Here is a 12463-nt window from a genome sequence, read left to right on the forward strand (position 1 = left end):
CCTGGGGATGTGCCTGCAACCAAGGTACATGCCCTTGACCGGAATCGAACCTGGGACCCTTCAGTCCGCAGGCCGACGCTCTATCCACTGAGCCAAACTGGTCAGGGCTCTTTGAATTCTTTATCGGATAAATTACTTATCTTTGTTTCAATAAGATTCTTTTCTGGGGATATTTCTTGTTCCTTCCCTTGAGAGATATTCCTTCATTTTCTCATTTTGTTTGACATTCTAGTTTATATAACTAGACAAATAGCTATCTTTTCCAGTCTTGAAAAAGTGGCCTTGTGTTGCCCTAGCTGGTTTGGCTCAGTGGATAGAGTGTTGGGCTGTGGACTGAAGGGTCCCAGGTTCTATTCTGGTCAAGGACACATGCCCGAGGTTGCAGGTTCGATCCCCAGTGGGGGAGGGGGGCGTGCAGGAGGCAGCTGATCAATGATTCTCTCTCATCATTGATGTTTCTATCTCTCTCTCCCTCTCCCTTCCTCTCTAAAATCAATAAAAATAAAAATAAATTAAAAAAGAAAAAGTGGCCTTGTGGCTTTGTGTGCTGGGTCGTTTGGCAGGCCATTGGAGCCAGCTGCGTGTGGTAATGCCCTATTGATCCTGTTTTCTCCCTTCGTTCAGAGCTGGAATGGGCTCTGGGTGGTACGGCTGGAAAAGCACTGCAGGAACCTTGTGTGGAGGTCAGAGCCCCTGGATAGAGCTGCTACCTGCCCTATGGAGGTGGAGGGGAACATAAGCAAGGGTGTTCACTGGCACCCAGGGAATTCCCACCAGTCTTGGAGGCTCCCACGGTTCCCCAGCCTTCTCTGTGCAGTTCCTCTCGGACATTTATTGTGCAGAAGCGCTCAGTCGCTCCCAGTGGTCTCTTGGAGGAATGGCTCTCTCTATATGTGGGCATATATTTCAGTGGCTCATGGAGGGGTGAGTTCAGTGTCCCCTGACACCACCGCCATCTTGGACCTCACTTTCTTTTTTAAAAAAATAAACTACTTGCAAACATTGGTACTTTTTGTTGTTGTTAAAAAAAATTACTTGAAATGCATCTCACAATTGTTCACAACATACCACTGCCTGAAATGAGGCAACAGAATTAAGAACCTGGGTCTGTACCAGGGGTGGGCAAACTTTTTGACTCGAGGGCCACAATGGGTTCTTAAACTGGACCGGAGGGCCGGAACAAAAGCATGGATGGAGTGTTTGTGTGAACTAATATAAATTCAAAGTAAACATCATTACATAAAAGGGTGCGGTCTTTTTTTTTTTTAGTTTTATTCATTTCAAACGGGCGGATCTGGCCCACGGGCCGTAATTTGCCCAGGGCTGGTCTATACTCATCAAAAGGACCTGCTAAAAAAGAGTTGGGTTCAAATTTGAGATGATGGTTGCTACTAATACTAATTTTGATACCTCTCAAAAGTCCCTGTATTCCATCAGTTTGTCTGTTGGGAGGAGTAGGGAGTATAGTAGTATGACAGTTGTTAAGAGTTCAGACTTTGAGGTCAGACAGACCTGCTTAGAATCCCCAGGCTGCCACATTAGCTCTGTGACCTTAGGTAAGTCACTTAACTTTTATAAGCCTCAGTTTCTTCGTTTATAAAATGGGAATAATGATAGTTCCTACTTCTGATAGTTACTGTGGAAGTGAAATAAGATAATTTATGTAAATCACTTAACTGCTATTTTTTGGAAATAAATTAGAAATTGACATCCAGATTGGGATCATCTGTCTCAGAGGAGGAGAGGAGAAAGCTGGGGACCTGGGCCCGTTTTCCTCTGCTCATCTGAAAGTCCCAAGAGGCAGAGACCATGTCTGATGTCTCTTGTGCTCATGGTGCCCAGCACCCTCTAGATGATCAGAATGTTTGTAAAAGACACTTAGAGACCCAGGGTTCTGTACTTGTCTTCATTGTGCAGCCTGGACAAGGAAGAATGGCCACTGAGCCAAAGACCACGAGAACCAAAAACTCAAGCTAACTGCCAGGCTGGCCCTAGAGTACTCCGCCCATCTGAGTGCCTGTCGTGGGAGTGGGTAGGAGTTAGGCGAAGCCAACCCAAACATCCAGTGTCTCCATTTCCACGAGGACCAAGAGACCCCCAGAAGTAGCGCAAGAGCAGGGCCCAGTGAGGTGTGACTTTTGATTCAGGCTGTTCTCTCCACAGGCTGCTGAGAATGGTCACGTGGATATCTGCTCCCTTCTGTTGCAACACAGCCCAGCCCTGAAGGCCGTCCGAGATCGGAAGGCACGACTAGCATGTGACCTGCTGCCCCACAACAGTGAACTGCGGGACCTGCTGGCCAGTTGAATCACCACCCTTCTGTCTCAGGCTGCCGTGCAAGGGTACATAGACTAGGTCTCCAAGCCCCAGCTTTGGTCAGCATCTATGCTGCAGGGTGGGAAAGTGAGGCCCGAAGACCCAGGAAGAGCCTGATTTTGGCCCCTGGAGTGACGGAGTAGATTTGGGGGGCTGCAAGTGCTTAAGCCTGGACAGATGACCCTATTCTAAATTAGTTCACGTGGAAACATCTATCCATTTGGAAAAAATAAAGTTATATCCTTACCTCACCTATGCCCAGATTAAATTTCAAGTACCTAAATTGTACGTTGCGAGGTAGCTCAGTTGGTTTGATACTCCAAGGTTGTGGGTTCAATTCCCCATCAGGGCACATATAAGAATCAATCAATGAATGCATAAATAAGTGGAACAACAACAAACGTTTCTCTCTTCCTAAAATCAATAAATAACAAAAAACTTAAATAAAAGACCTAAATTGAAAAACACAAAACTTTGCAAGTAAGTATTAGAAGAAACTACAGAATATGTAACAAAAGCTTCTTGCTATCTGAGGTATCTTGGTAAATGTCACTTCATCTGTGAGATGAGGATGATTTTAGGACCTGCCTCAAAGGCACTGGGGATTTGGTATTTGAATGTATGGGGAGCACTGGAGAGAGTGCCTGGCATGTTGCAAGCAGTGTATTAGAGCACACCCTTCCTCAAAACCTGATCAGCATGTTTTTATACCATAATTTCATGCATTTCAATAATATGATAGATTTAAAAGTGCTGTTGCTATTATTTTGAATTGTTGATTACTAGTGAGGTTGACACCTGTCTTCTGTGAACTTCCTGTCCACATCCTTTGCTCATTAAAAAATTTGTTTTTATTGACTCACTAGAGGCCTGGTGCACAAATTCGTGCACAGGTGGGGTCCGGCCAGCCCGCCCCGATGAGCCCATCAGGCCAGCAGAGGGGAGGTGCCACGGGCAGTTGGCTGGCTGACCCCGGCCCCAATCAGAGTGTTGGCCGATTGTGGGCTGGGCTGGCTGCGGGGGAGGCCTGATCGGGGCCCAGATCAGGCCGGTTGGCTGCTGCAGTGCACGTCATAGCCACCATTTGTTCTGCTGTTCCAGTTGCTGGGCATAGATATAGATATAGATATAGATATAGATATAGATATATATGGACTAGAGGCCCGGTGCACAAAATTAGTGCAGTTGGGGGTGGGGGTCCCTCAGCCCGGCCTGCACCCTCTCACAGTCCAGGAGCCCTTGGGGGATGTCTGACTGCCGCAGAGGCAGGAGAGGCTCCTGCCACCGCCACTGTGCTCGCCAGCCGTGAGCCCAGCTCCTGAGTTGAGCATCTGCCCCCTGGTGGTCAGTGTGCATCATAGCGACCGGTCATTCCGCCATTGGGTCGATTTGCATATTAGCCTTTTATTATAAAGGATAAAGGATAGGAGTTGTTTATGGCTTCTGGATATTGACTCTGTTTTGGATGTATATATTTTTTCCTTTCATATTGTCATTTGTCTTAACTTTGTTGGCATCTGTTCATAGATTGATAACAGCCACTATAGATGGCAATTTGGCAATATCTATTAAAATTTAAATCAGCAGCCGAAACCGGTTTGGCTCAGTGGATAGAGCGTTGGCCTGCGGACTGAAGGGTCCCGGGTTCGATTCTGGTCAAGGCCATGTACCTGGGTTGCGGGCACATCCCCAATGGGTGATGTGCAGGAGGCGGCTGATCCATGTTTCTCTCTCATCGATGTTTCTAACTCTCTGTCTCTCTCCCTTCCTCTCTGTAAAAAAATCAATAAAATATATTTTTTTAAAAAATTTAAATCAGCGGTTTTCAACTTGTGGGTCGCAACCCCTTTGGGGGTCGAACGACCCTTTCACAGGGGTCGCCTAAGACCATGGGAAAACACATATATAATTACATATTATTTTTGTGATTAATCACTATGCTTTAATTATGTTCAATTTGTAACTGAAAATACATCCTGCATATCAGATATTTGCATTACGATTCATAACAGTAGCAAAATTACAGTTATGAAGTAGCAACGAAAATAATTTTATGGTTGGGGGTCACCACAACATGAGGAACTGTATTAAAGGGTCGCGGCATTAGGAAGGTTGAGAACCACTGATTAAATGAACAGCCTGGCCAGTGTGGTTCAGTGGTTGAGCATTGACCCATGAAGCAGAAGATCAGGGTTCGCTTCCGGGTCAATAGGGGGCATGCAGGAGGCAACTGATCAATGATTCTCTCATTGATGTTTCGCTCTCTCCCTCTCCTGTCCTCTGAAATCAAGAAAAACATTTTTAAAAATTTTGTTAAATGGGCCAATAATTTGGTTTCCCTGTAGCTACGTAGAAGAATATTCAATCTACAAAGACGCCTATTTACGGAGGTATTCACACATTTGAGCCTGGGGTGTAATATTAAAAAAAAAAAAAGACAACCCGATAGGGAAATGGTTACCTTCTGGTCCACATGCCATTTGAGTGCAGTGCAGTGGAATGGAGTATGCTAATGTGGGAAGCGTGCTGAGTTGTAATCACAGTATGTGCCTCTTAACACATGTCTGTAGAAACATGTATGTACATACACAAAATTGCAGGAACGAAGTCAGAGCAAGTATAGCAACAGGTGACCATGGTTCCCTAGGGCCACGTGGTTAGTAAAGGGCGCTTTTTGAGCTTTATTTGTTATGTGTGGATTTTTTTACAAGGAGTAATTTTTTTTTAAAATATATTTTATTGGTTTTTTTACAGAGAGGAAGGGAGAGGGGTAGAGAGTTAGAAAAATCGATGAGAGAGAAACATCGATCAGCTGCCTCCTGCACACTCCCTACTGGGTATGTGCCCGCAACCAAGGTACATGCCCTTGACTGGAATCGAACCTGGGACCCTGGAGTCCACAGGCTGATACTCTATCCACTGAGCCAAACCAGTTAGGGCAAGGAGTAATTTTTTTTTAATAAGCCAGTTAGTTTCATGTGGAAGAAACTAGTTTTCCGCTGAGTTTCAGGTGAAACCCATCGGAAATATCGAGGGAGAGGAGTGTGAGTAGGTGGCTGGCAGTGCAGCCCTGAGCTCAAATCTAACTTTTTCTTGTCTGTCCACCCTCACTCAGGTCTAGGTAACCCTTTCCCTCCTCATAAGGAAAGACAAGAAAGCACCTTTGACAGAACACCCTGAAGCATACAGATTTTCTTAAAAATCTGGTCTCAGCCCAGCCAGTGTGGCTCAGTGGTTGAGCATCCACCCGTGAACCAGGAGGTCAGGGTTCGATTCCTGGTCAGGGCACACGCACGGGTTGCGGGCTTGATCCCCTGTGGGGGTGTGCAGGAGGCAGCTAATTAATGATATTCCTCTCTCATAGATGTTTCTATCTCTCTATCCCTCCCCCTTGCTTTCTGTAAAATCAATAAAAACATACTTTTTAAAAAAAGATGTAACTGTTTTTTTAAAAATCTGGTCTCAGAACTGGCAAGAACTTACAAATTAGCCAGCCAGCCATGGGTAGGACCTTGGCAGCCCTGAGGTGCCTGGGCTGTCCTTGACCCGAAATCCCCCTCCCTCTCATTTGGTCATCTCTGCTCATGTTACTCCCATTCTGGAGTCTTATTTACTGGCTATCAGGTTTCCTCTCAAAGGTCAAGGCAGAGTTTTTTGCCCGGCTGGTTGAAGGGCATGCTGGCATTTAGGGACTATTAGGAACTTTGATTTTGTGGCTGGTGACAGGTTGCTTTGCGACTGGATTAGCGGTTAACGTTATGTACTTGGACCTGGAGCGATGTCAGTCTCGCCTTCCCCATGGAAAGCCATGTCCCACTCCAGGAGAGCGTCTGGTAGGGACCTGCATGTGGGGCCTGGGTCTCCCAGGGCTGAGGTGCTGGCAACAGGCTGGACTTGGCCCCCATGGAGAGGGAGAAGTAAGGGCACCTTGGGGGAAGCCACCAAGAGTGGCGGCAGCCTTGGCACTGGGAGACCCCTTGCCGCCCGATTTCTTCCTGTTGGTGCCATGGGGGTTCCCAGGCCCTCTAGGACTCTGGCCTTTCGCAAGGGCAGTAGGGCTGGGCCTTTCAGGGTCTCAGGCGGCCGGACCTACAGCAGTGTGGGGGCTCACACTTGACCCTTTTTTGTAAGTGGCGCCTGGACTTAGGAAAGTGGGAGCTCTTTCCCCCTGAATCCGGGCCAGTGGCCCAGGCACCCTAGGACATGTGTCTATGTGGAATTGCTCCGGAGTGGGTGTAGGGGTGGCACAGGTGCAGGGCAGTGGGTATCCGAGGATGCACCTGACTCAGCTCAGAGCAGCTCCCCCTGCCTGCCTGCACGGCTACAGGCCCACCCTGGTATTTTGGTGGGCATTACAGAGCCACAGAGTCATCTGGCTCAGGTGCAAGCCACTGCCCCGCCCTGCCTGCCCCCAGGGGACAGCTCGCCTATAAAAGGGCTGGCAGCTTAGCTCTTCTCACTGGGGGTTTGGAGAGCGGGGGGACCATGGATGTCATCAGCGTGCAGCAGTTGGTAAGGACGTGGGAAAGAGGGGCAGGAGGGCAGCCAGTCATCTGGGTACCCCCAGACCTTTTCAGCAAAATGAGGAGGCAGCAGCTGCTGCTGTGGTCTGAGGATGGGGCTTTCAGAGCCGAAACGGGCAGTTCCCTGGTCTGTGTGCTGGTTCTCCTGTGGGTGGTGAGGGAGCAAGAGAGGGAAGCAGTGACGTGAAAATCCTAGAGGGGAGTGAGTTTTGCCCTGGACAGGGATGGTGATGGCTAAAGAGGAACAGGAAATGGCAGGTTGTCTTGGAAAACACCACTGTAGCCGGGTCTTGGTTGAGCTCAGCTGGTGGACATCCACTGCTCTGGAAACGGGCCGGAGGCCGGCTGCCTCAGTGGGGAGGGAGGAGGGTGCTCTCTAGTTCCCTGGGCTGTGAGAGAAACGGCAGCGCCAGTGGCACTTTAGGACACATTTTGGTACCACAGTGCCCAGCGGGCCCCAGACGTGTTAGGTGGCCAGCATTTGCTTTGAAAGGGAATACAGTTCCCTGTGGCTGGGAGCCCCAGAAGCCCCAGGCCCAGCCGTCCTGCCATTCCAGCCTCTCCCTTCTACACGCTCGGTCCTCGGTGCGCCCAGCTCCTGATGCCTGGGGTGGGCCAGGCGGGCAGGGCGGAGCACTGTGTGGGGGCTCTGCCCCAGCAAAGCTGAGCTGAGTGCTAGTTCTACACCCTTTTACTGATGAAGAAGCAGCTTTGTGAGGAGCAAAGACTGGAACCCAGGAATTCAAGCTTCCCCCCACCCCCACCCCCAGAGGCATCTCCTGTGCCCTGAGCTCGGGGTCGGCTGGCAGTATGGCGTGATCTAATAGGAATGCAAGGGAAGCTGAGGTGTCATGTGCTCCAGCTCCCCTGGACACAAGCCCAGCAGTATAAATAGACGGGGTCACATCCCATCCCGTGCCCTTGCTGGCAGGGCAGGGCAGGGCAGGCGGAGTTGGTGAGAGCCAGCAGCAACCCTGCATCGAGAGTTTTGAAAAGGGTGAGCTCTTGTCGGACCCCCCACTGCACAGCGGGGCTCTCTAAGGACGGCTCCTAATTGTCTTCTTCATCCGTTCCCTGTCCCTACAGGTAAGTGGAGAAAGAGAAGGAAGGAAAGTGTTGGGATGTGGACATGGAATTCCTGATCCTGGAGGCTGGCCAGGAGACTGGAGGCTGGGACCCCATGAGGCTGTGGCCCAGGAGAGGCAGAGGCTGGAAGAGGAGAAGAGGAGGAGAGTGAGTGAGGCGGGTGAGCCGGGAGGGCCTGGCGAGCGGGCGTGCTGGCAGTGGGGGCGCTGGTGTTTCTGCGGTGGGCGGCGGGAGAGGCCTGATGAGAACAAGAAGCCCGCCCCCTGGCTGATGGCTGGCATGGTCTTTTGTCTTCTGCCCCAGCTTGAGAGATTTAAGAGTTCCAGAATTAATCTGGAGAATCTGGCTGACTTGGAAAACTTGGTTCAGAGACGAAGAGAAAAGCGATTGAAACGCAGAGTCCCCCCCAGGGCACCTGAGCCCGTGGTTAAGGTGGGTGAGAAGTCGGATGCGGGGAGTAAGGCTTGAGTTCTGAGGAAGAGCTTCCGCACCTGCGGGAGGGCTTGGGGAAGAGGGGCACTGCCAGCCACGCCTGAGTGGGAGCCCTGCCTGTGCTCTGGCCCCGGGGCTGCTGGAGTCTGAGGTCAGGGGGAGGCCGGGTCTGCCCCTCAAGCCCCTGGGGGCTGCGGTCATCGTGCTGTTCCCTTGCTTGTGGCCACATCACCCGACATCCGCCTCAGATCCACATGGCCTTCTCCCTGTGCATGGCTCTGCTCCCAATGTCCCCTTTCTGTAAGGACACCAGGTACACTGGCTTAGGGCCCACCTGCGCCCTGTGCCCTCACCTGCACGACAGCTGCAGTGATGGTTACAGATAAGGTCACATCTGAGGTTCTGGGGGTCAGGACTTCCAACATATGAACTGGGGGTGGGGGGCACAAGTCAACCCATAACCCCCACCCCACCAGCTATCTGGCCAGAATCTACTGAGATGAAGTTTTTGAAAACCTGTCATTTGTACAAGCCAAGTGCCTCTGTGGGGACCACTTGGTGTGACCAGTGAAGCGGTGGCGTCCCTGCAGCCTGCAGTGTGCGATTGACTTGCTCTCGGCCCTAACTTACCAGCCCCAGGCCCAGCCCCAGGCCCAGCCAGGGCCCGTGGACCTCGAGGCGTTCCTGAAGGCAGCGGCTGAGAACCAGGAGGCCCTGATTGACAAGTACCTGGCGGACGGAGGGGACCCCAATGCCCACGACAAGGTAGCGAGGGAGGCGAATCGGAGCAGCTCAGCAGCTGCAGGAGTGCCGGGGCCTCCAGTCCAGCCTAGGGAGCCACAGGCGTTTCTGTATGGGACACAAATCCCAGGGGCCCCTGAGCCGGGAGGGAGGGGCTCTTTGCATGATTAAGGAGCAGGTAGCTCTCTTTTCAGGGCACCAACTCTGGGAATGGGGGTGAGGGTGGGGGTGGGACCTCTAGAGGTGGCCCTGTTCCCCCAGCTTCCCCTTCGGGTGCTCCAGTCCAGCCTAGGGAGCCACAGGCGTTTCTGTATGGGACACAAATCCCAGGGGCCCCTGAGCCGGGAGGGAGGGGCTCTTTGCATGATTAAGGAGCAGGTAGCTCTCTTTTCAGGGCACCAACTCTGGGAATGGGGGTGAGGGTGGGGGTGGGACCTCTAGAGGTGGCCCTGTTCCCCCAGCTTCCCCTCCCATCTCCACCGCCAGCTCCACCGCAGGGCCTTGCACTGGGCCTGCCTGAAGGGCCATAGCCAGCTTGTGAACAAGCTGTTGGAGGCAGGGGCCGCTGTGGACACGCGTGACTTGGTGAGAATCGGGGAAGGCTCCCCCTCCCGGCAGAGGCTGGGCCGGCGTGCGGTGCCTCAGACTTCAGTGCTTTTGTTTTGCAGCTGGACAGGACACCTGTGTTCTGGGCCTGCCGTGGAGGACACCTGGACATCCTCAAGCAGCTGCTTAACCACGGAGCCCAGGTCAACGCACGGGACAAGGTGAGGGCATGCCAGAGGGCAGCCTGTTGGGAGCTGACTTCCTGGAGGAAGCACAGCCCTGGGGTGGGGCGAAGCCTGCCCCTCAGGAGTGACACTGTCCCTCGTGCCCTTAGATCTGGAGCACCCCCCTGCACGTGGCCGTGCGCACGGGGCACTGTGAGTGCCTGGAGCACCTCATCGCGTGCGGGGCCCACATTGACGCGCAAGACAAGGTAGGCGCTTGTTTGGGGCAGCTCCGGCTCAGGGGCAAGAGGATGTCCCCTTTTTTGAGGATACGTTCATTAAAGCTGGGGACAGTGGAACGAGGGCTTAGGGTAGAAGCAACAGGGGAGCGCCGAGGTGGGGCTGCTCTAGCGCTCTGGGAAGTCAGAGAGCAGAGGACCTTGGGGACAGATTCGGGGGGTGAGTCAAGTAAGAGCTGCTGCTGCCCACTGCTCCCCTGGTTGCACATCTAGCGGGGTCCCTGAGAGTCTAGGAGATGCGTTCCTGTCGGGGAGAGCACCCATGTCCCCCTGCTCGACAGGAAGGAGACACAGCTCTACACGAGGCTGTGCGGCACGGCCACCACAGAGCCATGAAGATGCTGCTACTCTACGGAGCCCAGCTGGGCGTGCGGAACCAGGTGAGTCCCAGCAGGCCCCGCACCAGGAAGGCAGGTGGGGGCGCTAAGAGGAAAGGACTGACCCAGCCACCTTGTTCCCAGGCTTCAGCGACCCCTGTGCAGCTGGCCCGAGACTGGCAGCGGGCCATCCGGGAGGCCCTGCAGGCCTATCAGGGGCATCCCCGCAGCCGGTGCTGACGACAGCCGCCCGCCGCTCCGCCACCATTCCACCCCGTTCTCCTGCCCCTCACGTGTCTGTGGTGCTGACTTCAGGCCTCCAGGGCAGGCAGTCGTGTCAGCTCAGAGCCCGGCCCGCAGGTAGATGGAGCAGCTGCCCCCTGCGGGCCCAAGCCAGGAAGGGCTGAAGCAGAACCCTGAGGGCCCAGACAAGGGACAGTGGAGCTGGGAGCTCGGGACGGCCACGAGCCGAGGAAGCTCAGCCTCCAGCTCCCAGGGCTGCGCTAGGCTCCCCGGTGCCAGGGAGCCTCCGAGGAGACTGCTCGTGCCCCTCCCTTCCACAGGCGTTTCCTGCCGGGTGGCAATTTCGCAGCTGGCCAGTGCCCGTGGGTGGGTCTCAGCAACTCCGCTCCTGTCAGCAGGTGACTGCAGTGGCTCTGGTGTCGGGTCTGGACGGGGCTGCTCAGCAGGTCTGAGGCCCCACCGCAGAAGTCCAGTGCCAACCTGTCTGCCACAGGAGCCCTAAGACTGAGGAGCTGGAGCCAGTACTGAGAGAACCTGCGCCCACTGTCTAAAGGCTGCGGTCAGGCCTGCCCGCTGCTCTGCAGGGGTCAGCTGGTAGCTCTCCTGGTGACGGTGAAGCGCCTGGGTGCTGGGGTTGCTTGTGGCCCACTCAGCTTTTGGGGCGGTGGCCCGTAACCCTCCTTTGCCTCAGGTGCTAATGCCGCCCTGGCACTGGAGCTCTTATACGTACCCTGCAGCTGTCGCCTCTGCCACCTCCGCAGGGCACCGAGGTTCTGAGCACCGCCGTGAAGGGAGCAGAGGCACACACCTGCCCCCGCGGCCGGCTGGCGCACGTTTAGGGCTCAACTCCACACACTCTCCCAATGGACCCTCCCCTTCCGCTGTCCCTGGCACTTCCAGTTGTGCTGGTGTGGACGTGCTCCTGGCAGGGCTGGGTCTTCAGTGCCAGGAAATGAGCCTTGAGGAGCTCAGCCCTGACCCGAGAGCTGTAGGCCGAGGGGCAGCTCCAAGGTGAAGGGCCGGCCTCCCTCCCACATGTGCGGCACCTGGGCAGGCACTGTGCCAAGCAGTTACTTCTGTCTAAGCTGGTGGCCTTCTCAGGCCAAGACCAAGGCTCTTCTTATTGTGTGAAAAAGCCGACTAGAGCCCACACCTTCCCTCCCCTTGGCGGCCCCTGCCCTGGGGGACAGAGCAGCACTCGCCAGATGCTGGGCCACGGGAGGAGCAGGGCTCTAGTCCATGGAGAAGACGACTCCCCACCCAGAAAACGGGGACACTTAAGTGACCGACAACAGTACCTTTTTATACGCGTCAATCTGTTCATTAAAATGGGCTGGTCATCCACCCGGTCTCGTGTGTGCTGGGCTGGAAGCAGCGAGGCCGTCAGGCCCAGGGCCAGCCTGTTAACACGCCGCAGCGGACTGCACACTGGGCAGTCTGGGCCCTTGGCCCTCACGCTCAAGGCATCTCTACTCATGGATGGACAAGTTCAAAAAGCAGTGGTTCTCAGCCTTTGGCTGCTTATTAGAATCACAGGGAAAGCTTTAGAAGTCCCAATATCCAGACAACTCAATCAGAGTCCCTGGGTGGGACCCAGGTGTTAGCGTTGTCATGCAGACCACACACTGGTCCACGCAGGAAATCCTAAAGAACCCACAAAACCACCTAGAATAAGAGTTCAGCAAGATCTCAGGATATAAGGTAAACATACAAAAACCTATTTCCACATATTAACAATGACCATGTGATCACCACAATGAAAAACAAAGTACTGTCCTGGCCGGTGGCCGGTTGGT

General features: G+C 53.7%; 2 protein-coding genes across 5 annotated transcripts in view; both read left to right on the forward strand.

The window, feature by feature from the left end:
- ANKRD39 (ankyrin repeat domain 39) overlaps positions 1–8013 on the forward strand; it is a 16764-nt gene extending 8751 nt beyond the window's left edge. Inside the window, exons 3-4 of one of the 3 annotated variants that reach the window (XM_014536423.1) lie at positions 2164–2342; positions 7926–8013. In XM_014536423.1, the coding sequence (XP_014391909.1) occupies positions 2164–2307 (144 nt within the window). In that variant the 3' untranslated portion in view covers positions 2308–2342; positions 7926–8013. Of the gene's footprint in view, positions 1–624; positions 1114–2163; positions 2568–7925 lie in introns of those variants that run through there. The other 2 variants (XM_014536422.1, XM_005862219.2) reach the window with 2 other exon arrangements.
- Positions 6753–12011, forward strand: ANKRD23 (ankyrin repeat domain 23). Of its 2 annotated transcripts, none has more exons than XM_005862220.2 (9): positions 6753–6828; positions 7926–8072; positions 8229–8357; positions 8991–9122; positions 9585–9683; positions 9767–9865; positions 9979–10077; positions 10389–10487; positions 10569–12011. In XM_005862220.2, the coding sequence occupies exons 1-9, from the start codon at positions 6802–6804 to the stop codon at positions 10662–10664; spliced, it is 927 nt and encodes a 308-aa protein (XP_005862282.1). In that variant the 5' UTR covers positions 6753–6801; the 3' UTR covers positions 10665–12011. The 2 variants fall into 2 exon arrangements, with proteins under 2 accessions (XP_005862282.1, XP_014391907.1); XM_014536421.1 differs by having other exon boundaries at positions 9003–9122.
- The last annotated feature ends 452 nt before the right edge of the window (positions 12012–12463 follow it).

The sequence above is a fragment of the Myotis brandtii genome, unplaced genomic scaffold (genome assembly GCF_000412655.1).
Source record: "Myotis brandtii unplaced genomic scaffold, ASM41265v1 scaffold1612, whole genome shotgun sequence".
NCBI classification, from domain to species: domain Eukaryota; kingdom Metazoa; phylum Chordata; class Mammalia; order Chiroptera; family Vespertilionidae; genus Myotis; species Myotis brandtii.

Coding starts and splice junctions, on each gene's coding strand:
- ANKRD23 (XM_005862220.2), top strand. CDS start 6,802: ATGGATGTCATCAGCGTGCAGCAGTTG. Junction 9,123..9,584: donor ACCCCAATGCCCACGACAAG/GTAGCGAGGGAG, acceptor CTCCACCGCCAG/CTCCACCGCAGGGCCTTGCA. Junction 9,866..9,978: donor AGGTCAACGCACGGGACAAG/GTGAGGGCATGC, acceptor TCGTGCCCTTAG/ATCTGGAGCACCCCCCTGCA.